Here is a 27,646-nt window from a genome sequence, read left to right on the forward strand (position 1 = left end):
ACAAAAAACAAATATGCAAACGTTACTTAAAGTTTAAGAGCACAAACACTTAACATACATACCTGAAAAGAGCGGGGGAAAATCGATCTTCTTCTTCTTCTTCTTCTTCTTCTTCTTCTTCTTCTTCTCCTTCTCCTTCTTCTTCTGAGTGCAATCCCAGTGTCAATTGAGCCACAGTGCCACCAACATCCAATGTAGCGGTCGGGAGGTGTATTGCACATTGAAACAGGGACTTTTTTTGTTTTGGCTCAGACGGACACTTCAGCGTGAGAAATCGTGGGTGTGGCATGAGAGCGTGTGAAGCCAATCAAATGCGTGTGTCTCACGACCAATGCGTGAGAGCTGGCAGCCCTGCTGTTAGCATTAGCCCTAGTCGGCTGCCACGCTAATGTTCCTAGTCTTCCGCCAGGCTCACAGGCTCACAGGCTCACAGGCTCACGGCTCTGGCTCACAGAGAGGAGTAGGGATGTTAGCGTTAGCTCCTGGAGTTAGCACTAGAGCTACTACGGCTACTAGAGTGTTTCCCAGATGAGTTCTTAATGCCCTTCTTAGGATCGCTCTAAGTTCGCTCTTTAAGAAGCGCTTAACAGGAGCTGTCCACTACCACAGTGCTGAAACTAAATCAACTGATGTCAGGCAAATCGATCACCTACCACTTAATCAGCACATAAGTCACACACAGCACTGCTGCCTAACGCACTAATTCCCTGCTGCTCGTATGTATGTATGTTCTAAAAATTCTAATGAAAAACTAAGACGATAAATATTTGTTAATGAGCTATTTTCATGATGAAAACAAGACTACAACTACATAAGAAGTAGTCTTGGCAAGAGAATCATGAGGAAATGTATTATATTTAAACAAAAATATGAAAGATGGATGAAAGGACAAATGAGCTGAAGGACCTGCACTGTATCCTGACCACATTGTATCCTACTTGCATTCATCAACACACAACACCATTGAAGTAAGCTCTGAAAACTTTCTCTTTCTCATTTGGCTCATGGTAGTTACATGTCACATCATGTTGATGGAGCGATGTGAAATACTATCCGAAGTTTTCATGGGTGTTTTATTGTGAAAATCGACCGGTTGCTCTCGTCTTTTCTATGCCTGACTTCCTGTTTGACTCATTTGGTCTGTGCAAATTGACATGCGTCCGTCAGAAATAGACCCGTCGTGTATTTCTAGTGGAGCGGAGCGCCGAGCCGCTTCAAGGCCATGGCTGGTGGAGCAGCTTGCATTGACTTGAATGGCCGCTAGCTCTGGCACCCGCGCCTCGGCCGGATTGCGCACGCCACGGATCCAGTGGGTTGCCATAAATGGGCCTGTCCCAGAGGCATTCAACTACCAGAAGGCTTTTGATATCTTCTTTTCGAAGCCGCATAAAATTAAATGCTCTGATTCAGGGTGCCATATCGGGAGGGAGGGAGGGAGGAAAGCAGTAATTTGTGTCTGTTTGTGTGTAATTAATTTGAGTCTTACCTTTTGTTTTCTTTTTGTATTGCATATTTTGTATTGTTCTGCGTATCTGTAGCTGTGTTTGTGAGTTTTAAAAGAACATTTTGTCTGCACATGATTTTAAATAATGAAATAGCCCTCCAGAGGCAGATCAGTACATCAGTCATTTTTCTTTTGATTACTGAAATGTTTAACCACTAATCCTTAGCCATATTTTAAGTGAAACCCTTCACCATAACATACCACTAGTGTTTTTATCAGTAATAATAGAACATTTTTCACACATAAAAAGGACAAAGATGTTGAAATCTAGGCATATTCTGCCATCATAACTTGGCTCTCAGAATTCACTAGATGCCTTTAAATCAAATATACAAAATGTTTTATATATATATATATATATATATACACACACACACATACATACATATATACATATATATATATATATATATATATATATATATGTGTATATATATATATATATATATATATATATATATATATATATACACGTGTGTGTGTATATATATATACATATAAACATACACACCCATAAATATATATATATATAGATATAGATATAGATAGATATTTATCAAAAGGACTGGCCCTAGCTTGGCCCCCCCCATTGACACTGGCCTAGAACCGCCCCTGCTAATGATCATCTTAACGTGACCAGTTCACAGAAGGACAAAATTTATGGACTATATTAACCTACACTGAGAATCAGTCAAAACGCCAGGTATAAACTATGAAAACACACAGGCAGCACGCTGACAGTTGTAAAAGAGTTAATGTGACATGTATGTGCGGATGTGTGGAGACACTAGTTGATGAGGCATTGTATCCCAGCACGGGGCAGCCGGTAGGCTACTTTATTTGGACAGCCCAGTCTGACAGCACGTCGAGTGGGCTGAATTCCTGACGCACAAATGCATTTACATATATGGCTTCGCGCATGGCAACGCTGTTGGTTATCAGCGAGAATATGCTGTAAAGCATGGTATCTCACACGTGTGATGTGGCAACGCCTTTATATAGAGTAGCGGGTGGAGCACCCCAGTCAGGGCCGTCACATCCAGACAGGCAAACTAGGCAATTGCCTAGGGCCTCGAAGGTGCCTCTTGCCTGGGACCCAAGAGTGTCTTGAAACAGCTCTGGGTTCCAGCTGAGCTCAGTTACACCTGTCAGTTGCCTGATACCTGAATGTCGCAGGTTTGAAGAGTGGATGTGTTTCTGTTGTGCCCTGTTGCATTTTTTGGGTGAGGTAAACTGTCTCATATGTGCATGCAGATGTGGGATATGTGCGGAAAAATCATGATAAATGATAGTCATGATGATTTATTTGATTTGTGTGCCTGATGTATGAAGCACATACAGGAACACACTTGTTATTCCTCATAGGCTACTTATTAATTTTCTTCCGCCAGATTTCGGTGCGTAACTTGTGCCACAGCTTTGAGCGCACACAGGGTCTTCAGGAAACATATAGATTCAAGATTCAAAGTGTTTATTGTCATTTGCACAGTAAGGACACGCGTTTCTGTGCAGAATAAAATTCTTTATTTTCTGTTACCAATTAATGCTAAACAATATAAATCTGAAGTATAAAATAGATCAAAATATATACGGTGCGCACTGTTTTAACATCTCCTTGCTTCCTGTAATATTAATTTGCATGACGCCGCCAGATCTGTGATCTGAAGACTGTTGAGAGTGGGTCAGCTCAATCTTACAACTCCTTCTTAGTGAAAGATGTCGAATCTGGGAAACGCATTTTTCTTTCACGGGAGGCTTAAGAGCGTTCTTAAGAAGCTCTTAGCGCTAAGATCTTTACTGGATCTGGGAAACGCGGCCATTATCATGATACTTAAGTCATGATACAATATTATTGTGATTTTAAATAGCCTATGTTGCGATATGCTGAGTATTGATGAAATACATTGTGAAATATTGTGATTTATTAGGCTACCTTTTTTCAACAGTAAATTATGCCCCCAAAGGAAAACTTTGTCGACAGCTATTTTATTTAATAATATAAAGTTTTCAGTCTGTTCATCTCACTTCAGTAATTTTTGCAGCAAAATGTATGTAGTGGATTGATAAAGCAATTGATTATATTACTGTAGTAGGCTATCTAAGGTTTAATTTGTATTTCTCATATAACAATTTATATAATAAAAAAAATGATACTTTGCACTATGTGACGATACGATATTTCCACACAAAAATATACTGTAGCCATACTATGCCGTATCGATTTTTTCCCTCACCCCTAACAAAAATATCTCCGATCAGTTGTTATGCATTATCATGTTACTGTGAACAGATTTGTTTGTAATTGTTTTCTCTCATGTAGCCTAGTTGACCTATAGCCTATTAGCTATGTAGTATAGGCTACTAATAGGCTAGTGTAACTTTATAATGATGTTGAAACAATTTGTTGCCTTTTTTCTTGAACAATTCTTGAATTGTAAACCCCGTGCAATTTTTAACAATACTGTGTTATGCTCATACTATGACTAATACTTGTAATAATTAAAATTAATACTAATACTAATACAATGATGAGTGACAGACTGGAGTCAGCACCTTGTTATGCACATTTCAACATGTAGGCTAGATGGTCTTCATTCAGTCACCCCTTCACAGTGCTTCCTGACTAATAATCCCCATGTAGTTCACTGTGTCACTCACCTGCCGCCTGGAAGTCACCACCAAGCTTCTTAATGTGCTTAGCATAGAATCATTCAATCGGATTGATCCCACAGTCTGCCGCCTGTGACTCTCCGGAGCTATTGCCTATAGTATTCCCGCAGCAGTCCTCTTGCCACAGCTCACCTCTGGTCCCGCAGCTTCCTCACTGGACACTCCAAATACACGGCTTTTTAACATAGGCTTCACCGAGAAATTCTTCTTTCCAGGGTTTTCCTGTCGTCTTTCTCTCTCTTAGCCTACGCCTCCTTCTCTTCCTCTCTCTGTCCCGCTCGGTCGTGTCCCGGCCTGTCCCGCTGCACACAAATGCATAAGCTTGACTTAGTACCCGCTCAACAGCCGCTTGTACTTGGGGGCGGAGATTCAGATCACAGGCCTGCTTTCATAGGCTCCTGTCGGCAATAATGGAAAGCTGCAGTAAACCAAAGAGCATGGATACCAAGAGGCGAAGCTCCGTTGAATTTTTGCCAACAGCCACTAGGGGCGCTGCGGTAGCGCTGCCGCCATTTTGGACTGTTGAGCTTGAACTGTTGCGCCCAGACAACATGCAAGATGTCAAGGAGAGAGGATGAAAAAAAGTCAAAGAAAACAGTGTAGTGCAATTAAGTGCAACAACTATCAGTGGAACACCCCGCACCTGGCCTTCCACCGTTTCCCGAAGGATCCCGACAGCTAAGAACTCCTGACGTGTTTTAATATCAATTTAATATGCCAGTTTTGGAGGAGAGTTAACACTTACATATAAATATATATATATATATATATATATATATATATATATATATATATGTTACTGCTTTAGCATTAAAATATATCATTAAAATAGCCTATATATTATTATTATTATTACTGTCCCCTTACTGTACAAACTGTAAATAAATCTTTATTCCTGACTATGTGACGTCGCCATTAATGTTGATTTTTTTTTTTTTTTTTTTTTTTTTTTTTTTGGTAGATTGGCTTATGGGGTGATTTTGAAGGAGTAATTAAGTTAATCTTCTCATAAGTGGATGTAATATGTAGAGATGCCATCTCGGCCGTTTTTCTTTGTTTTGTTTTGTTTTTTTTAAAGTCTATATTTTGCTTTACAAAAATGTGAAAAAGCAGCTGTGACCAAGCTATCACGAGGTGAGTAGCTTTGTAAGCATAATTAATAGCGATATACTTCAGTTTGTCTGTGTGTTTTTGTATGCAAGCCGGTCTGCTGCGGTCTGCTGACAGTCCAAAATGGCCGCGGTAGGACGAAACCATGGGCGAGTCTGTTGCTATGGGGCGTTCTATTGAGTTTCGCCTCTTGGTGTCCATGCTCTTTGAATAAACTACCGGAGGCTGCACAAGGCTATTCAAGAGAAGGCTGAGACACGTGGTCAAACATGGGGGGATTTCACATGCGCAGTGTAGTCTGAGTGGGCGGAAGTTTGCTGCAGAGATCAGCCTTTCATTGGGTGGAACGAGCCACCCACTGAAGTGCCGCCCTACCACCTCCGGTTGTGTAGCAGTTTTCAACTGTTTTCAACACGTCCTTTACTAACTTTTGCGGTGTTTGATCTTGCAGGGATGTAGCCATTTTTCTGCCATGGTTCGCATCCTGTAGATATTATATCCTGTTTGATATTTTTGTGGACGTGTTACACCAAAACCTGTTTCCCCCCGGCAATATTTTTGCAAGCGCACCGTTGCTGTGGCACCGCCCAGAACGATTGTGATTGGTTGAAAGAAATACAAGCAGCCGGGGCGTTTTTTTCTCCAATCTTAACGTGAGAGTTGGCCCAGCAAGACCTTTCTTTTCTTGAGAAAGGTCTGGTGAGAGAGACTATGCGCAGTGTAACTTGAGCTGCGATGCTGGAGGGTGACAGCAGGGGCGCTAGATAAAAAGTGCAGGATCCGCTCAGGTGATCAAGTAGTGTGCTTGGTGCCCTCTGCTTGGACTTTTGGATGGCGGCAGCCTGAAGTTGTCGGAATTGCATCTCTGTCATTCTCACCCACAACGCAGGCCACCAGTGACAGTCCAATAATAAGCTGTGAAAATGACATGCATGCACATCCCCCTTATTCCGCGGTCTCACACCATCTACTGAGTCTTTGAGAAAGTGCAGACCAGATTTTACTGTGCATGTGCTATACCCCCATGTTTGACCCCGTGTCTCAGCCTTCTCTTGAATAGCCTTGAGGCTGCAGTTTCAGGACCCTTCAATTTTCATCACAGCGCCACCTACCGAACGGAGGTTGCAATAACGGAGGCTGCAGTTTCAGGACCGCAGTTTTAGGACCATTTAATTTACCAAGCAGAGGCTGCAATTACCTGATTTTTCATTAAAAACTCACTCACTGTTTATTTTTATTTTTTGTTGTACCCAAATACTACTTTTTTATTAAATAGTTATAATCAGTGTTGAGTAGTATTACTGTAATTTGATTATCAAAAATAGGAGGCATTAATTACTAATAGTAATCATAGTTACAAGCCCGGGTTCATTACCATTGCCGGTAACGCAGTGTTGGCCCGCCCCGCCTGACCTCCGCGGTCCTCTCTGCTCCTCTCACCCACACTTAAACACCTGTCCTGGGCTACACAGTGTCAGGACGCTCCGCTGTCCTGCTAGAGTTTGTTCTGTGTTGTTTATTATTATTTATTTTTTGAGGGAACGGAGTAACTAGTAATGTAAGTGATTACTTGTGAAATAAAGTAAACAGATCAGAACTGTGATTACTTTTTAAAGGATTAAAAAGTAATTTAATTACTCTTAACTAGTAACTTGCCCAACACTGATTATAATTTAGTATAATGTAAAAATGGCCAATATGTGTTGTTTTTTTCCTTATTACTGTGGGAAATATGTATACACACACACACACATATATATATATATATATATATATATATACACACATACATATATATATATATATATATATATATATATACACACACACACACACACATATATAAATATATATATATATATATATATACACATATATATATAAATGTGTGTATATATATATATATATATATATGTGTGTGTGTGTGTATATATATATATATATATATATACATATACACACATATATATATATATAATATATATATATGTGTGTATATATATATATATATATATACATATATATGTGTGTGTGTGTATGAGAGTGAGAGGGGAAGCTTTGAAAATCAATTACCACACATAAATGCATTACACAGTCATGCTTACTCCAGGAAGAAGAACACCACATATGAAGTCTACTTCATCAGTAAAGCTCAGTGTTGTTGGTGTTTTCTCCAACATGCCCTTAAGACAGGCAAACAGGGTGTCCTGCTGCTCTTCACTGTCGAGGTACACAGGCACCTTGTATGAGGGTTTCTGAGGAAACCACTTAGATGGCTTTCCATTAAGCACATCCTGTAAATAAACCACAGGACAGAAATAATTATGTTATTATGTTATGCATAATATCCTAACAATGGCAGAGGGTGAATCAATTCAGTTATTTAGTATGTAAAATGCAATAGTTGTCAAAGTACCACCAAATGCTGCGCTGCTCCCTGTGACTGTATGATGAATCCACAAGTCTTTTTTTATTTTGGGTATGGTAACTGACTGCCTGCATGTAAGCGGGAACATCTTCAGTTGGGGCTATCCGTTTTGGTACTCTGTACACTGGCTGAAGAGTTCCCTGGAGCAAGTTGGCCTCATTACTCCAGAAGGCAAATCTCTGGCTATGTCTTAATAACAACATTGAAATAAATTATTACATGTGGAAAAGGAAAAGTTATATATGCACAACTGACATTCCTAAACACCGTCAACAAAGACAGCCATCAAGACCTCCAGATCTGCCAGGAAAATGTCAGTATTGTGCATATCTGGTATTAATGGACTGACAGACACATGGTAACTTTATTAGCATTTTCTGAGAGACGTTTCCAAATCTTACCTTCATGGACAACTGCACGCGTGAAGTGGCTGTCCAGATGAGCCTGTACTTTGCTCAACTTTGTGGGTTGGTAAACTGTTGAGCTGCAGAGCGGACAATGAAATTTGTCGCAGCATGTGCTGCATCTTTTAATGTGTGGCAGTGATTGCCCGCTTTGTATTGAAATAAGCATCCTAAAAAAGAGATAATATAGTTAGTCAAGTCCAAAATCAACCTTGTAGCCTACATCTATTTCACAAACCGGTAGATTGTAGTAGCTTCTGTACCGAGGGGCGCTACAGTATTGTGAAAATGTCCTCAATCAAAGTATATCCTGGTAAAACACTGTCAGTATGGAGGTAATAAAATGTGTCTGCAAAAACCTTTATAATTAAACCAACTTGTGATGTTTCTCTAAGAGAATAGACCCACTGGCTATATAGGATTTTTTTTTTTTTTTTTCAAAAACACATGTTAGCATGTAACGTTATAGCATCCGTGTAAGCCAGCATGCTAACAAGCTAACGTCGTTGCAGCAAACTATCATAAAAGTGTCATACTCAGCGGACTTAACGAATGGTAAAAATATCGATTAATGCATAATGAAGCCAGCCCATAGTAACTCGCAGATCCATTTAAAGACAAAGTAGCCAACTTTTGACCTTTAACAATTAAAACTGTACTCACATTCTGTCGTCTTGTCCTCTCTAACGTTACTCCTTCTAACCGTAGATACTCACATTTTCTCATCTCATCCTCCCTAGTCCTTCTAACCGTGGGTGGTGCTGTGATGAAAATTGAAGGGTCCTAAAACTGCAGCCCTGAAACTGCAGTCCTGAAACTGCGGTCCTGAAATCGGTACTGCAGCTTTACCCTACTCCCTGTCAGTGTGGAGGCTGAGCTCACTGAGGGGTATAGCCTAGGGGATTGGCGCGGTAGGCTCTCACTACATAAGAATGACCGCCAGATACCGCTGTTGGGCCCTTTTAAATCCTGCTGGGAACGCAGAGATGCTAGTAAAGGAAGTAACACAGTCTTACCAACACTGGCAATGAGAGTCTGTAACTTCATTAAAAACAATTCAGTTAAACCATTTTGGAGCAAAATGATTGACATTGTATCTGGTATCAATGGGGTTCAGATACTGTGCCTCCCAGACACCTCTGCTGAGCCAGGGGCGTAAATATAGACAGTGCAGGCAGTGGGTTGCACTGGGGTCCGTGACGTGGGGGGCCCATAGAGGGAGTGGGCCCTCCAACAATAGCTACGTTGGGTGGAGAAGGGGCCCTTATGAATGACTGCCACCTTGAGAATGAGCCTGTGTTCAAAGAAGAACTCTCATTAAATTAAAACATTGTCATTTGCTGTTTATGCCCTTGTAAAAGACAAACCCATCTCCATCTTTTTTTTTTTAAGTTTTTAAAACAGCCAGTAGCATCTATAAGAAATGATGTGGTTATTCTATATTTGTATAGAATTTATATAAATCAAATGTTCTATAACTATAAATTAAAGAGGCAACAGATAGCATCTTTTCCTCAATATATCATTATGAAAATAATGTGGGTTGCACAGGGTAGTGGCCAATAATAAGCTTGGTGGTAATAAGCTTCTGCCACCGGGGGCAAAATTTTGAGGAAAAAATCTGCTTTACGGCAGGAAACGCGTCATGTATTGCGAAATTGGTCGGTCAGCCAATCAGGGACTGGAGCTGGTCCTTATGAGGAGTTGGGCATGAGACAGTTGAGTCACGAGCACAATGGCAGACGGACAAAGTTTGGAGACAAGTTAAAAACGGCCTAGCAAAAGAAAACGAGCTCCTCTGTCTGAGGAGGCAAAGAAGAGCAAAAAGGAGAGTGATAAAAGAAGAGGAAAAACAAGAGTAAACCTCAGTCAGGCGTTCAAGAGATGGAGGGAGCTCTGTGACTGATAAGGCTTCAAAACCCATGTCCAGCTAGCTTTCTTTCTAATGGATCAGTAAGTAACATGACTAAATGTTAGCTAGATGAGAGAGGACTGTACTGTACTGGCTGCTAGTTCATTCCTAGCTGGTCAGCATCGCAAATTGCTGGCCTGGAGAGCAGGGAGATCATATCGGTCACTGGCCATAAATGTGAGGGCAGCCTTCGCAGCTACTGGGCACCCAGCATCTCTGACTGGGAAAAGTGGAGTAAAATCCTCTCCTCCGCTCCCGTTTGTCTGGTGAACGCCTCTCCTCTGTCAATAGACTCTGCCAGCAATTTAATAATATTGATGCCAGTTGTAACATTTGAATGTTTTAGTAGTAAGCCATGTTCTAAGCAGGATAACGTATAGTGAGCTGGTGACAGTTGAAAAATAACTGCGCATTGGGGTTCCATTCCCCTGTCGGGAGTTATTTTTCAACTGTCACCGGCTCACTATACGTTATCCCTTATGCGTCTACTGTTGTTTGTACTGATACTGTACATATTGGTATAATTTACTGTGAGTTGTTTGTACTGGTACTGGGCATTCTGGTATAATTATTTGCATTATTATTTGTTTTATCTTCAAATAAATCTGATAATTGTTTCTCGGTCTTTTTACCCATTTATTTAGTAGAGTGTCCACACACCTTCTCATTCTACATATACATAGTGGTATGCTGGTGGCTTTACAGCCCACATTTTATTGATTATCTCTGATCCCCACGGTCAATTTGGTCATTGCGTATTCTATTACTGCATCTTGCTAACTCGGCCATTCTGGATGTCACTAACTCGGCTTCTTCTCCGGAGCCTTTGTGCTCCACTGTCTCTCAGGTTAACTCATATCACAGCGGTGCCTGGACAGCGTGACGTGTGTGGTTGTGCTGCTGCCGTGGTCCTGCCAGATGCCTCCTGCTGCTGCTGCCATCATTAGTCATTAGTCATACTTCTACTGTTATTATACACATATGACTATTGTCACACATGTATACTGTCAGATATTAATACATACTTTCAACATATTGTACCACAGTAGCCAGAACTATAACTATAATATTATTACTTTCAATAATATTGTTGTAAGCTACTGTTATTACCTGCATCTCTCTCTCTCTCTCTCTCTGTCTCTCTCTCTGTCTCTGTCTCTGTCTCTGTCTCTGTCTCTCTCTCTGTCTCTCTCTGTCTCATTGTGTCATACGGATTACTGTTAATTTATTATGCTGATCTGTTCTGTACGACATCTATTGCACGTCTGTCTGTCCTGGAAGAGGGATCCCTCCTCAGTTGCTCTTCCTGAGGTTTCTACCGTTTTTTTTCCCTGTTAAAGGGTTTTTTTTGGGGAGTTTTTCCTTATCCGCTGTGAGGGTCATAAGGACAGAGGGATGTCGTATGCTGTAAAGCCCTGTGAGGCAAATTGTGATTTGTGATATTGGGCTTTATAAATAAAATTGATTGACTGATTGATTGAACACCGCTGATGCTAGGTGGCGCCAAGCTAAAAAAAAACAAATCCTAGGGATTCGAGGATCCGAGGCCAGGAGGGCAGGGGTCCCCACCACCCGCCCCCACCAGCACGCCCAGAGGGCCCATCCAGGGGCAGGCGCGGCAGACTGACGTGGGTCCACTCCTCTCTTTCTTTTCATTGTTACTTTTGTTCTTTTCAGTATAGTATTTATTTGTGTTTTTTATATATATTTTATCTATTTAGGGCAGTCCTGCTTTTGGGCCGTACCCAGACCCTTAGGTGGCCGCTGACCCTTTGCAGGTCTTGCTGTAATCCCATGTCCTGTCTCAGTCCTGGGCAACTCCCAGACCCCTTGGGAGGGAGTCTGCCCAACATGGAGGGGCATGGCCTGACAGATTTATTTGTAGATTACCTCTGTGATGTTTGAGAGGAGTAGGCCCGGCCAGCCCCGCCGCCCGCCTGCCCCAACCAGGGGCCTCGCCGCGCTACCGGAGAGCCAGGCATGAGGACACCCCTGCACCTACCCAGCCCACCCAGCCTGGCGCCACCCCCCAACACCCCTGTTATCATCTTAATTGCATCTTGTGATAGCAATGTAATAATAATAATGATAACGCGGACACACGCTGCACTGCACGAGTCCGAGGAGGAGGACAGAAAAGACACTTTTGCTACTCTTAATAAAAACTCCATGGGCTGCAATAATCCAAGATCAGAGGCTCACCGCAATTATAGGAAATATGCACGAGTGGGATTTAAAAAAAAAATGAAGGAGAAAGTGATTACCTCCAGCAAGGACTTTCACCCAATGATGATTATGATGATAATAATAAATAATAGCAATGATAATGATAAATTATCTAACACAATACATTCATAAAAATGAAACAAAAGAGCCTAACATAGGAAACAGATTATTATGACATTTATATTAAAATCCTAAAAACAAGGAAAATCAAATCAAATAAATCCACCATAAAAACACTTTGTTGTCATTAAGCGGGCAGGTGATCTCTCAGTCTATACGGTGAAGCCAGAAACTAAAGATGGTCCCCAGCCCACCTTACATCAAGACCTTCTTCATCCCTGTGGGTTCCTTCCTCCGTCAGTACAGGAGGAGACTCCCCCTGCCCGTAGACCCCAAACACGTCAATACCATATCAGTGAGTCCAGCTCTGCTGATCTGAATGATGATGAGAAAGAAGATGATGATGACTTTGATTGGATTCCACAATGTCCAGTTCCACTGGTTAAATCTAATGTGGATGCTGACAGCAAAGCTGGAAATCTATCACCCGCTCCCTGGCAAAAACGCCTCAACTTTTCCTCTCTGCTGAATCCCCCACTGAACCCTTGGATAAAAGAAACTCACCTGAATCACCGGACAGGAACAAGTCAGACTTATCTGGGCCTGTGGAGGAAAACCTGGTTACTGAGGAACTATTGGAAAACTTACCTGGACCTGTGGAGGAAAATCTGCCTAACAATACCCTACCAGAAGGAGACTCACCTGATGGAGTAGTTGAGGATCCTGAACGACCCATTGCAGACGAACTTCCTCCCAAGGCTGCTGCTAATCCTGAGACTGACCCAGTTGAAGTTGCCACTTCATTTGATGCTCTCAACGATCCCAAGAACATCCAAATAGGTTATAGTATGCTCAATTAGGTAATCTAGGTAGGTAAACTAGGTAAACTCTTTACCGAAGCCTTTCGTCTGCTTATACAGATGCCTTAAGCCCTTCTCTGCTCCAGAGATCTACACAGTGTAATTTTACATGCTCAGGGCCGTACATGGATTTAAGGGGGGAGGATGTAACCCAGATCAAAATCAAGTGCAATTCATAAGATGTGTTTTTTCTAAGAATAGAAAATATGGAATAACCATGTTATGGAAGAAAACCCAACAATGTAATTTATTTGTATATGCCTGTGCAGTACCTGGGCCGTCATCGTCAGATGGACAGATGTTTCCACTGAGAGAGAGAGAGAGAGAGAGAGAGAGAGAGAGAGAGAGAGAGAAAGAGAGAGAGAGGGAGAGAGATGAGCCGAACTCCCGAATTGGCCAGGTTTTTTTCCTGTGTTGAAACTGTGATGGTGAGCTAGTGGAAAAGAAGAACTTGGAGAGTCTACTTCAAGCACAGGTCTGCCAGTGTGGTAGGCCACTAACCTTACTTCTGCCTCCTGTTACTCCTGTTGCACTTTGTCTGTGCACCCGAAATCCAAGTCATGGTGCGAGAAGACTTCAGACATAGCACAAAGCTTTTCGGTGATGTGCTCCTTCCACTCAGGGGACAGAGGAGAGTCACCAAAGCTGAAGCTCAAGTCTGACATATGCTGGGCTTCAGTAGATGGTTTCACACTGTGTTGTGAAAGGATGCTGTCAAAATTCCCAAGCTCTGCAACAACACAAAGAGGTGGAATGGAAATGTCTTGTTCTGATGTGTTTGCAACCACCACAGGGACTTTGTAGGGTGCATGAGTAGGTAGAGAAATGAGACAACTCTTAACGCAATGACCACCAGGTAAAGAAGACTGGGTGGGATGTTCTACAATGGCCCAACAATCAACAGCAGGAGGGCAGACTTGGGCTGAGCCCTCCAGAAGCACACTGAAGCCTGCAGGAATGAGAGCTGGCGTCCTGCCCAGCATTGTCACCACTCCAATACGCCCCTTTCTGTTCTGTCGGTGGCGTAACTCAGGGGCTTTGAGCACTGCCCTGTACCCATATAGATTGGGCTCCTGGTTCACAATTTGGCTGCCAAGGTATTGTTCATACAGCACATTGAGGATGCTGGTTCCTATTAGAACAGGTGATGGGGATTCTGGGTGCACATCTGGCATGACAAGTGCAAGGGTAGGTATGTCAGTGACATCACCCAAAAAGTCTTTGGGAAACTTAACAGCCACTTCTATATAGCCCAGGTATGGAACAGACTGCCCAGCTGCGCCTTCGGCTTCAAGAAGATTATCAAGAGGCTTGACTGGTTGATCAGAGAGATGCTGGTTGTAAAATGACACCTTAACAGTCGTGACCTGGGACTCGGTATCCAAGAGGCAGTTGCAGTTAATGCCAGCTATGTTGACTGCAGCTGTGCACCTGGAACCAACAAGTCCTTTGGGCAACTTAGCAGCTTGTCTCCAAGCATGTGCCTGGTCAAGCTGAAGATGTGCTTGTACTTACTGGTAGCAGGACATTTTGTGTCAGTGCCAGTCCCCGTTCGTCTTGTAACAGGAACTGGTTCTAGTTAAAATGAGGTTTGGGAATGGTGGGGGATCTCCTCTGCCCGGTTTGGAGCTTGTGTGGCCAAATGGAGAGGAGAGGGAAATGAACCGACAACACCACCTGGGGAATTGCACCCCAGGGAATACACTCAAACCTGTAGACTACTCTTAACAACAGAAGGTCACACAGATTCGTACACTGGTAAATATGGGGACAGGAGATGGACTTCCAAATCTAACAACAAATTTTATTAGTTAAAAGTTTATGGTAGTTAAAAGAACACAAAGGGGACAAAATATTCTGCCTGAGTAGCAAAATAAATACCACTGTTGCTTGTGGTGGAAAAATATACAAATAAATGGCCGGAATAGGGCTTGCTTGGCTCGGGCGAACAGACTCAAATAAAAGTAAAGGGACAACTCAAACCAAAGAATACTCACTGCAAACCAAACCACCATGTGCCACGCCACATTAAAGGGAGTGAGGGGGGACACCACCACCAGGGAAGACTGCCGCTGTTTGCAAAAGCTCCTGTCCTGAAAAGAAAGAAAGAACATTAACAAAATGGTGGGCACTCAGGCCAATGTATACAGTCCAGATAATTTCTAAAAACTACTACAAACACGCACCCACCCACCCACACACACACACACACACACACACACACACATAAGGAATTAACCTAATTAATTGGATAACAAACTAAATAGTATGAAACTAATGCAACAATATATTAATGCAGAAAACAAACAAACTTAACGCCAAAACTCAGCTGTGGGCGGGGACCAGGAGTATAAGTAAGCCCACTAACAGATGACCCAACAGCTGAGTATTAAACCAAAATCAAAAGAATATCACAAATAACCTAACCAAATAAACAAATGAAAGAAAATAACACCAAATAACCCAAGAAATTAGTTAACTGAATTAAATGAATTAATTAAGAGACAAAAGAAATTAATCAAACCAAAATGAAGTCGTGGTGGGATGGAGGTCCAAAGCTGCATCAATGCACAGCTGCATTACAGTGTGCTTTAATCAGTCTGTGGAAAACTGGCAGAACAGCAGTGGAAAACGGAGCAGCCGCACCGGGGCTGGAGGCCTTCGGGATGCCCAGCTGGCGGCCCACGTCACCGGGCTGCGGAGTGCAGCCCCACACAGTGCGCAGAGGAGGAGAAGAAGCCACAAGCTGTGGCCTCGGCTACAGCAGGACAGAGAGCAGGACAACCTGTTAACATAAAGTTAACACAACTAGCAGAAGTAGAAATAAAAAAACAGAGCGAGCTTACCGGAGTGAAGGGAGCTTAACGCACAGCGCACAGCTCAAACCCAGTCACCGTCTCACAGTGAGGAAGAGCAGACACCACGCTTTTCAAAGTCCCCTCCGAAGCTGCACACGACAGGAACGGCCGACGCCGCTGTAAAGCGAAGAGTCACGGCAGCTGTGACATTATAATACGCTTTAACAGTACACAAACATTGCAGCACCCATGCCTACCTTATGAGTCCCAAGTTTGGGTACAGAAACCGGAGCACGACACACACAGCCCTCGCCAGGTAGAAGTGAGCGCACCCGTGAGGGGAAGACCAAATAACGCAGGTGCCACCACTGCGCAGTTAGGCTCCGACAACTGGAAATTAGGCCCAGCTGATGCCAGTTAAGGGTGGAGGTGTAGCAGCACTCACCCTGCCACACTTGTCATTGAACTTTTTTCTCTTTTCAGCAACCAATGCAGGATTGGGCTCACTGTCACACTGAGGCTTTATATGACCATCTTCGCCACACTGGAAGCAGTAACCTGGTTTAGGCTGTGATATTTTTTTATCTGAAGCTGGTCGCTCAAGTGATGAACGAGAAGACTTGGAAGGAATTAAAGAATTGTGTGGCTTCACTGTTAAGGATGCTAGCTGATGCTGGATCTCTGCCATTTGTTTAGTAAGCTGCTGTGTGAGAGTGGTTAATGCAGCACAAAGCCCCTGTTCTTCACCACTGTAGACAACTTGTGCATGAGATGATGTTCTCTGCTTTGCAGCCCCAAGATGCTGCTTCATGCGCAGAGTCTTAGCTGCATTGTGATCCTCTCCTGTATGTAAGAGAAGTAGCAACTCAGCAAAGAATGGGGGATTGGCTTTACTCTGCTTCAGCTGGAGATCAGAAATTAGGGAATTATCCCAATAGCCTCTACAGAACTGATTTAACAAACGTCTGCTCATGTCTACCACAGGCACACCTCCCCGCTTCACAGCAAGGTTCAAAGTGCCCTGGAGACGTTGAAGGAAAGCTGAGGGCTTCTCAACTGCATCTTGGAATGTGTCCATAAACTTAGCATAATGCTTATCACCATCCTGAACCACGCCGAAAGGCTGAGTCAAGTTGTTGCAAGTAAACATCAGGCAAAGTGTCAGAGCTCAGATGCTTTATCATATCATCAGCAGGTGGCAGGAGACTGTCAAGGATCTTTTGGGACCGTTAGAGATCTGAAATGGCAGGATATGGCAGGAGGTCTGGGGATTTTGCCGGAAAAGACTCTCACCAACAGAACCACATCATCTGCGAAAAGCAGAGATGCAATTCTGAGGTCCCCAAACCGTACCCCTTCCTCCCCCCGGCTGCACCTTGAGATCCTGTCCAGGAAGATCCCAAACAGGATTGGTGACAAGGGACAACCTTGCAAGAGGCTAACACCTACCGAGAACGTGTTCGACTTTACACCAGGTATGCAGACACAGCTTGGACATCTGGAGGGAGCTCGGAGTAGAGCCACTGCTCCTTCCCACTGAAAGGGGTCAGTTGGGGTGGTTTGGGCATCTGACTAGGATGCCTCTTGGACGCCTCCCGCTGGAAGTGTCCCAGGCACATCCCACTGGTAGGAGGCCCCAGGGCAGACGCAGAACCCGCTGGAGGGATTACATATCTCGTCTGGCCTGGGAACGCCTTGGGGTCCCCCAGAAGGAGCTGGAAAGTGTTGCCGAGGAGAGGGATGTCTGGGATGCTTTGCTCCCCCGCGACCCAGGGCCCGGATAAGTGGATGAAAATGGATGGATGGATGGATGGATGGATGGATGGCTACTGACTATGTTACCAAAAGAAAAGAGAAAATCATGATGGGTTTTCTTTTTTAAGGGCATATAGCCTATAGCGAATGGCACCATTTTAAATTTAATGTAAGTTCTTCTTTGAACACAGGATTGGTTCCGAGGTGGCAATATAGGTTACATAAACTATGAGGTACGGCCATATATCCCTCCACCACTGAGGTGTTTGAAGTGCCAAAAATATGGCCACGTAGCAGCAAACTGCAAGGGCAAGCAAAGATGTGGTAGGTGTGCAGGTGAGCACGAGTATGGGAAATATGAAAAAGGAGCTTAACTGAAGTGTTGCAATTGCGGAGGTGAACATAGGTCAGCCTATCAAGATGTGAAGTTAGTAAGAAAGCAGCAGAAGTGCAACGAATCAAAGTCTCTCAGGGGATAGCATATTTACAGGCAGTGAAAAAAGTGACTGGGCAGACAGAGGCCTCTAAATCCGTGGGCACAGAGACCCTGCAATGGATGTAACAAGATTGCGGAAAGGAAAGATCTGTTAATTGTGAGCAAGAGTGTTGTTTATGGTATATGTAATGAACTGCTCAGCACAGACAGACAAGAAAACTGAAAAAATCAAGATCATAGTAAAATCAGCAGAGAAATACCTTGGTGTTTAAGGACTAAGCTGGGAAACAGTTGAAGAAAAGTTACGTGGAGGAACTTCTAGCACTCAGGCATGGGGTGGGGGCTCATAATGGTATTAATTGACCTACAGTAAAATGCTAGAAGCCTTATTACTAATGGACAAGAATCTAAAAAGTATGTTTCAAATTTAGTTGACAAACCTCACGTGATATGTACACAGAAAACATGGCTGAAATCAGAGTAGAATTTTGTTTTATATGGATATACTGTTGTCTGGAATGATAGGAAAACTGGGAAAGGTGGAGATGTGGCTACATTTGTAAAGGATGGGATAAGTTATAACTTAGTTTATCTAGGGAAAGAACAACAATCTATTGTAGTGAAAATATGGACAGGAAAGGACAGCCTAATGATAGTCAATTACTATAAACCTTGTACTAGACTAAGTCCTGACATATTAAAATGCTGCATGTGGGCTGACACAAGGTAAAATAATGTAATATGGCGATTTTAACACGCACAATACTTTGTGGGGGAGTAGCAATACAGATGCTAATGGCACTGTAATTGAGGAATTCATGGATGAGAAGTGCTTAGTGTGTCTTAATAATGGAAAAGGTACAATATATAACATTTCACAGAATACAGAAGGTGCAATAGATTTGACATTCACATCCTCTGTAACTGCAGGAATCAGTTCTTGGGAAGTACTGAACCAGTCATTAATGGGTAGTGATCACTACACCCAATAACTATCAAAATAAGAATAGAGATATATCAAAAGGGGGATGGAGATTACCAAGGTGGAAGTTAGGTAAAGTGAACTGGGGTGCATTTCAAGTGTTAAGTGAAGCCAGATGTGCAGAGCTAACAGGAGAGAGTATAGTAGATGTGGAGAAACTTAACAAAAAATTGGTTACAGCTATTATACAGACAGCAGAAAAGACTATTCCAAAGAGTGTAGGAGGCAAGTGGAGAACAAATGGTGGGATGAAAATTGCAGTAAAGCCATTAAAATGAGAAACAGAGCATTCAGACAACTTAAAGCTCACCACACAGTGGACACAATGATTCAATAAAAGAGCACAAGCAACAGTTCAGAAAACGGTTAGATCAGCAAAACAAACATATTGGAGAAAGCGCTCTAATTAGATTGGGAGAGAAACACAAAAGGTCAGATGTGTGGTGGGTATGATTAGGAATATGAATGGCATAAAGAATAAATTTTGAAATACCAGTGCTGACCAACAGTAATATAAGTGCAGTTAGTAATGTAGAAAAAGCAGAACTGTTACTGAAGACATTTGTGAAAATCCACAGCTCAGGAAATTGATCAGAAAAACTTAAGCAGTGTAGAGACAACACCCTTGCACAAAATCCAAGAATCACAGAAAGAAGGGCTTCAACAGGAGAAGATTTAGATTTACCATTTAATCTATTTAAATAAAGGAGAGCTCTTTCTAATGTGCGGCAAACCTCGACAGGAAAAGACAATACCTGCTACAGCATGCTAGCTCGAATGAAAGACAAAATGATATGGAATACAGGCACAATCCCATCAACATGGAAACAGTCAGTTAGTGTACCAATACTCAAACAGGTAAAGATTCATCTTATCCATCAAGTTACAGGCCCATTGCATTTACTTCACAGTTAAGGAAGACAATGGAAAGAATGGTAACAAAAAGACTTACACACTTTCGAGAGAGCAAAGGACTATTTTCTACATATCAAAGTTGTTTCCATAAAGGGTGAGGGACAATGGACTCTGTCCTATGTCTGGAATCAGAAATCAGGAAAGCTCAAATTAACAAAGAATCTGTTATTGCTGTATTTTTTGATATTGAAAAAGCATATGACATGCTATGGAAAGAGGGACTCCTTATCAAACTTAACAAAGTAGGTGTAAATGTTCAACTGGGTGTTGAACTTCCTGTTAGGGAGGATCATAGAAGTTGAAGTGGGTACAGAATATTCCAGTAAATAGTCAGTGGAAAATGGTACCCTCACAGGATAGTGTGTGCAGTCCATTGCTATTTAACATACTGATTAATGACATCTCAAAACAGGCTGACAATAGCATAGGAAAGTCGCTTTATGCTGATGACAGAGCACTCTGGGCCAGGGGTTGATATGTGGAGTACTTAAAAAAGTTGAAGAATGGGCAAACAAATGGGGATTTAAACTGTCTATTGAAACATCACAGGTAATATGCTTCACTAAGCACCATAAACCAGTACAACTGAAACTATATGTTAAGTTGAGCAGGTGAAAGTAATTAGATTTCGTGGAGTTCTGCTGGATGAAAAACTCACCTGGTGTCAACATATTGAAAAGTTAAAAAACAAATGCAAAAAGATCAATAATATATTGTGATGCTTGTCAGGAAGGGACTGGGGGGCAAACAAAACATCTTTATTAAACATTTATTGGGCTCTCATGAAAGCAGTCTTGGGCCATGGATGTGTTGCTTATATGTCCGCAGCAGAACCAAGCCTAAAAAGCTTGATGTGGAACAGGCTCAAGCCCTCCGGATTTGTAGTAGAGCATTTAGATAGATAGATAGATAGACAGATAGATAGATAGATAGATAAATATACTTTATTTAATCCCCGGGGGGAAATTTAAAATGTCTTCAGCAACAGGGGCAAGAACGACAAAAAAACCCCACAAATCACAGCACACATACTGACACAAGAAAAATCCTGAAAGTACATAAGACCACAAGGTGTGAATCAAAGGTATAAAAAGGTGTATAAAAACAGTACAATAAATATCAATAAATAAAAACAATAAAACATCACCGATATCTATGTTACAAGTAGAAATGGGGGAAAGCCGCTACAAATGAGGAGAGTCAAGTTTATGTTGACATATTGGATTAATCTGCAAGGGCAGAGCAGGTTACACCTTACTTAAGCCATTCTCCAAGATTGTTGGGAGCAAAAGTATTATAAAGGACTATTTATGCAAAAAAACTGGCAGAGATATTGGATCTTCAGTGACACAGGGAGACATCTTTATAGTATTCAAAAACATGTAGGTGCTGGTAAATTACGCAGCGGGAGCCCAGGGGAAGAGATGATCATTACCCGTCTGACAATAGGACATACTGGATTAAATCACACTCTTCATAAAATAGGGCAGCATCCTACTGAACTATGTTCAAACTGTAATGAACTGGAAACAGTTAAACATGTAACTTACTAACAGACAGCAACCGATATGAAGAAGAAAGAAGGTGTTAATAACAGGACAAACTGAAGAAAAGCAAAATATTACATTAGGGAATCTACTTGGAAGGACATCAAGGAATATACAGAGCTTCTGTTTAACTATTAAAGAGTAACAGGAATGACAGAGGGAATTTAGCCACTGTCTTTTTGTTTGTTTTGTTTCCTGCCAATCCCCTGCTTCCCACTCCAGTCCAGTAGGTGGCGGTAATGCACCTTAAAGCTGGTTTGCCAACCGTAATTAAAACTCAAAAAAGAAAGAAAAAGAAAGCCCAACATCTCAAGGAAATACCAAAGTGGCTGCTAATCCGTTGATACGACGTGCTGCAAAAACAGCTGGTTATCAAGCCTCGTAAGCTTTCCCTCGCGTGAAACACACGGCGGCGCCCCCTTCACTTAGCATAGATAGCTAACGCTTATTACCAGCTATCAGTCGCGTAGTAACGTTACTAGCTAGTTAGCTTGTGGAGATTTCAAACGCCGAGGGGGCAGGATGCAAGAGGATCATTTGTGAGAAACGACCCCTATCCACGGTAAGTCGCTGACCGAAATATTTTTTTAAAGTCTGTTCGGCGGGCTAACGTTACCGTAGTACTCTAGCTAGCTGCTTATCTCAGTTAACTTCACCGGGTGGCTAGTTAGCTTGCAATTTAGCACGCACTTGTTCCAGCCCAGTGCGTTGTCACAGCCATTAAACGTTAATAACAGGGGATAAGGACTGACGGACATAGGACTGATGTAAGAGACTTTAGCTAACGGTAGAGTTGCAACATAAGGGACTTAATGTTAAACAGCTTTATGACATCCATCTTAAAAAAAAGCTACCTTGCGCTTATTAATTAACGTCAACTTAATAGACTTCAGCTGATAGTGTCTGTGTCGTTTTTCACTTTGGGTTTGTGTTACTGTTAGGTTTAGCAAGTTAAAGTTGCCCGGTTTTTAAACGAGCAAAGGAGGTCATTCAGACCTTGCCTACAGTGTTATCCTGAAACTGTGTTAAAGGTCACCGCTAACGTCAGTAGCCTACGGGCGTTCATCTTAACCATTCAGGTGGACACGCTCCCAAATTCCACTACTCTATTGCAGTCCAGCAAAACAGCTGGTCAGATACATTACTCCTTTAGAAATGATTCACAAATGATTCTACTAATAATAATTAATATTATTAATATTGTTATCTTACTGTATAATGACGAAAACTGTGAGTGTGTGTCTGTGGGTGTGTGTGTTCCACGTTTTTCTCCTCACTGACTTGGTCAATCCATGTGAAATTTGGCACAGTGGTAGAGGGTCATGGGAGGATGCAAATGAAGCAATATTACATCAATTGGCCAAAGGGGGGCGCTATAGCAACCCATTGAAATTGCAAACTTTGAATGGCCATATCTCATGCCCCGTGTAGAGGCCAAAATATATTTTTGCCTGTTTCTTTACATAGGTTACATCATTGCGTTGATGATATCATTGCGTTGATGATGTCACTGCGTTGACACATTGTGGGGGTGTGGTTATTTCTTTGATTTATTGTGTGTTGTGGCGGGAGTTTTGAACACAAAAGGGGACTAGAAGCTCTAATATTTTTTGTTGACCGTCATTTCACCTTATCATCTCACCGTTATCATTATTATTATTCATTGAGACTCATCTAGTATTATTTTTCTCTTTTGCTATAACTGCTTGTTGGCTCTTTTTTGATTTTTGGATTTTTGTTACAATAAACACTTTAAACTGATCATGGATCCTTTGAATCTTTGGACACATCACAAAAGACGAGCTTTAAGTTCCCCAGCGGTTGAAGTATTAAAAGACAGCGGCAACACCGTGTATGTCATAGAGACATGAAACTTTGCACAGAGATACCCATAACTTTAGGTTATATAGATTTTCTGCCTTTTTGAATTTTTTGAAAAACACTTAAAATCGATCTCTTCCTAGGAAGTTTGACTGATCTGCATGAAACTTGGTGAACATAATCTAGGGACTAGGGCTGCACGATTAAGCGGAATAAAATCATGATCTCAATTCATATGCATATGTGATCTAATTTTTCAATGACGGTGATTCTGCCAGCCCCGCCCGTGCCAGGAGTCGGGATATCATCTGCATGAAAACAAGTGCTCCCAACGACGCAGCGTTATACCATATGATGCAGAGCGACAGCCGGTCGGCAGTTTGGAAAGCAGCGAGACAGGGGGTAAACACACTGCTAACTGTAGCCTCAGTTTGTGCCTCATACAGATCTGCTGGTAAAGTTAACTTAGCGTTAGCAGGCGTGATAAAAGACGACAGAGAGGCAACGTTGTGCAAATAAATCAAAGATTTATTAATTTTCTGTAGCAGTAAACACATGGGCCGATAACAAATGTGTTAACTAACTATGCTAAAGCTTTACAAGCTATTCAGGGCTGCCGACGATAACATTAACATGACAAACAGCAAGGCTATGGCTAACAAGTTAATGTACTGACACTCCTCTCTGAGGAAGAGGGTTCACTTTGCTGCAGGGTTCACCAAAACGTTTTTTTGTTTTTTTCTTTTAATAAATTGAACACACATTAAAGAACATACAAGATCCTGTAGAGAATTAATACATAATACAATACAATAAACACTGTCAAATTAAATGAAGGAAGAAGATTTTTTTTGAAGGCAAATAAAATATTGGGGATTTATGTAAAAATATACATAGAGACATATAAATAATTATATAATTAAAGATATGTAGGCTATGTTAGGTGAATACTCCTGTCAAATGCATGGTGTTGAAATGTTTAATTTTGATCTTCCTTAGTCCATTTAGACTTTATTTTATCATAACAATAACAATGAATATTATGAAATGTTCACATTTTAATTTAATTTTAATAACATCTATCACACAGCATTTTGTGGAAAAGTCAAATTTTCAGTTTACAGTTTTAATAAACTCAGTACAGTTTTTCAACACATATATTGTTTTGTCTTCATTCAACGTAGTTAGCACATATTGTTATTGCGCCATTGGTTTTGGCCTTGGTACTTGTACTCGTACTCGTTGTCCTCCGCTTATCCGGGTCCGGGTCGCGGGGGCAGCAGCCTCAGCAAAGAAGCCCAGACAGTCCTCTCCCCAGCCACTTCCGTCAGCTCTTCCACGGGAACCCCGAGGCGTTCCCAGGCCAGCCAGGTGATGTAATCCCTCCAGCGTGTCCTGGGGCGGCCCCGAGGTCTCCTCCTGGTTGGACATGCCCGAAACACCTCCCAAGGGAGGCGTCCAGAAGGCATCCTTACCAGATGCCCGAACCACCTCAACTGGCTCCTCTCGATGTGGAGGAGCAGCGGCTCTACTCCGAGTCCCTCCCGGATGTCTGAGCTCCTCACCCTATCCCTAAGGCTGAGCCCAGCCATCCTGCGGAGGAAACTCATTTCGGCCGCTTGTACTCGCGATCTCATTCTTTCGGTCACTACCCAGAGCTCGTGACCATAGGTGAGAGTTGGAACGTAGATCGACCGGTAAATTGAGAGCTTTGCTTTCTGGCTAAGCTCCCTCTTCACCACAACGGACCGGTTAAGCGCCTGCATCACTGCTGACGCCACCCCAATCCGCCTGTCAGTCTCCCGCTCCATCCTACCCTCACTCGTGAACAAGATCCCGAGATACTTAAACTCCTCCACCTGAGGAAGGACCTCCCCCCTGACCTGGAGTGGGCAATCCACCCTTTTCCAGCTGAGGACCATGGCCTCAGACTTGGAGATGCTGATTCTCATCCCAGCCGCCCCAGTGAGAGCTGGAGGTCACTGTTCGATGGAGCTAGGAAGACCACGTCATCCACAAAAAGCAGGGACGAGATCCTCCCATCACTGAACCTGACACCCTCCACCACTCGGCTGCGCCTAGAAATTCTGTCCATAAAAGTTATGAACAGAACCGGTGACAAAGGGCAGCCCTGGCGGAGTCCAACCCTCACTGGGAACAGGTCCGACTTACTGCCAGCCACGCGAACCGGACTCATGCTCCTTCGGTACAGGGACTGGATGGCCCTTAGCAAGGGGCCGCCAACCCCATACTCCCGGAGCACCCCCCACAGGATGCCCCTGGGGACACGGTCGTAAGTCTTCTCCAAATCCACAAAACACATCTGGACTGGTTGGGCAAACTCCCATGCCCCCTCCAGCACCCTGCTGAGGGTAAAGAGCTGGTCCACAGCTCCGCGTCCGGGACGAAAACCACATTGTTCCTCCTCAATCTGAGGTTCAACTATCGACCGGATCCTCTTCTCCAGTACCCTGGAGTAGACCTTACCGGGTAGGCTGAGGAGTGTGATCCCCCTGTAGTTGGAACACACCCTCTGGTCCCCTTTCTTGAAAATGGGGACCACCACCCCGGTCTGCCACTCCAGAGGCACTGGCCCCGATGTCCACGCAATGTTGCAGAGGCGTGTCAGCCAGGACAGCCCTACAACATCCAGAGCCTTGAGATATCCAGGAAGAATCTCATCCACCCCCGGGGCTCCGCCGCCTCAGAGTTGTTTCACTACCTCAGCAACTTCTGCCCCCGAAATTGGACGACCCGCCCCCGAGACCCCTGTCTCTGTTTCCTCACTGGAATACGTGTTGGTGGGATTGAGGAGCTCCTCAAAGTATTCCTTCCACCGCCCGACAATGTCCCCAGTTGACGTCAGCAGCTCCCCGCCCCCACTGTAAACAGTGTGAGCAAGTTGCCGCCTTCCCCCCCTGAGGCGCCGGACAGTTTGCCAGAACCTCTTTGGAGCCGATCACTAGTCTTCCTCCATGGCCTCACCGAGCTCCTCCCACGCCCGAGTTTTTGCCTCCACGACTGCTGCCGCCGCGCTCTGCTTGGCCCACCGATACCTGTCAGCTGCTTCCGAAGACCCACAGACCAACCATGCCCTGTAGGCCTCCTTCTCCAGCCTGACGGCTCCTCTCACCTCTGGTGTCCACCAGCGGGTTCGGGGATTACCGCCGTGACTGGCCCCAGCGGCCTTGCAGCCACAGCTCGCAACCGCCGCCTCGACAATGGCAGAGCGGAACAAGGCCCATTCGGACTCAATGTCCCCCTCTGCCCTCGGGACGCAGTCGAAGCTTTCCCGGAGGTGGGAGTTGAAGATCATCTGGGCAGGTTCTTCTGCCAGGCGTTCCCAGCAGACCCTCACTGTTCGTTTGGGCCTGCCAGGTCTGCGCGGCGTCTTCCCCCACCATCTGATCCAACTCACCACCAGGTGGTGATCAGTTGACAGCTCTGCTTCTCTCTTCACCCGAGTGTCCAGAACATATGGCCGCAGGTCAAATGATACGACTACAAAGTTGATCATTGACCTGCGACCTAGGCTGTCCTGGTGCCACGTGCACCGATGGACATCCTTATGTTTGAACATGGTGTTAGTTATGGCCAAACTGCGACCCGCACAGAAGTCCAATAACTGAACACCACCCGGGTTCAGATCGGGCATTCCGTTCCTCCCAATCACGCCCCTCCAGGTCCCGCTGTCATTGCCCACCTGAGCGTTGAAGTCCTCCAGCAGAACAATGGAGTCCCCGGTCGGGGCACTGTCCAGCACCCGTCCCAGGGACTCCAAAAAGGGTGGTTACTCTGAACTGTTGTTCGGTGCATAAGCACAGACAAGGAGGAGGAGGAAGGAGAGAGTCCAACCCCTCTCAAGGACTAGGGTTCCAGAGCCGGAACTGTGTGTCGAGGTGAGGCCGACTATATCTAGCCGGTAGCGCTCAACCTCTTCCACAAGCTCTGGCTCCTTCCCCGCCAGAGAGGTGACATTCCATGTCCCAAGAGCCAACTTCTGTAACCGAGGATCGGACCGCCAAGGCCCCCGCCTTGGTCTGCTGCCCAATCCACATTGCACCGAACCCTTCTGGATCCTTCTGTGGGTGGTGGGCCTGCAGGGGGACGAGCCCATGTAGCCGGTTCGGGCTGGGCCTGGCTGGACCCCATGGGCGAAAGCCCGACCACCAGGCACTCGCCCACGGGCCCCAACCCCAGTCCTGGCTCCAGGGCGGG

The 27,646-nt window shown here is 43.7% G+C and overlaps 2 protein-coding genes and 1 long non-coding RNA gene across 5 annotated transcripts in view; 1 reads left to right on the top strand and 2 right to left on the bottom strand.

Annotated features, from left to right (window-relative positions):
- LOC117257927 (rho guanine nucleotide exchange factor 10-like protein) overlaps positions 1-4,538 on the bottom strand; it is a 180,135-nt gene extending 175,597 nt beyond the window's left edge. For 2 of the 3 annotated variants that reach the window (XM_078170385.1, XM_078170384.1), the window contains exon 1: positions 4,163-4,538. In XM_078170385.1, coding sequence (XP_078026511.1) covers positions 4,163-4,207 — 45 coding nt within the window. In that variant the 5' untranslated portion in view covers positions 4,208-4,538. The remainder of the gene's footprint in view (positions 1-4,162) is intronic. The other variant, XM_033628344.2, reaches the window with a different exon arrangement.
- An 11,245-nt stretch (positions 4,539-15,783) lies between these two features.
- On the bottom strand, positions 15,784-16,424 carry LOC117258851 (uncharacterized). The gene is made up of 3 exons (XR_004501785.2): positions 16,230-16,424; positions 16,021-16,149; positions 15,784-15,932 (listed from the first exon to the last, which is right to left on the bottom strand). It is a non-coding gene; the product is annotated as an uncharacterized LOC117258851 (long non-coding RNA).
- A 5,605-nt stretch (positions 16,425-22,029) lies between these two features.
- mfn2 (mitofusin 2) overlaps positions 22,030-27,646 on the top strand; it is a 68,293-nt gene continuing 62,676 nt past the window's right edge. The window contains exon 1 of the mRNA XM_033629004.2: positions 22,030-22,169. The gene's annotated coding sequence lies outside the window, so the exon portion shown is untranslated. The remainder of the gene's footprint in view (positions 22,170-27,646) is intronic.

Source organism: Epinephelus lanceolatus, chromosome 8, assembly GCF_041903045.1.
Source record: "Epinephelus lanceolatus isolate andai-2023 chromosome 8, ASM4190304v1, whole genome shotgun sequence".
NCBI classification, from domain to species: Eukaryota; Metazoa; Chordata; class Actinopteri; order Perciformes; family Serranidae; genus Epinephelus; species Epinephelus lanceolatus.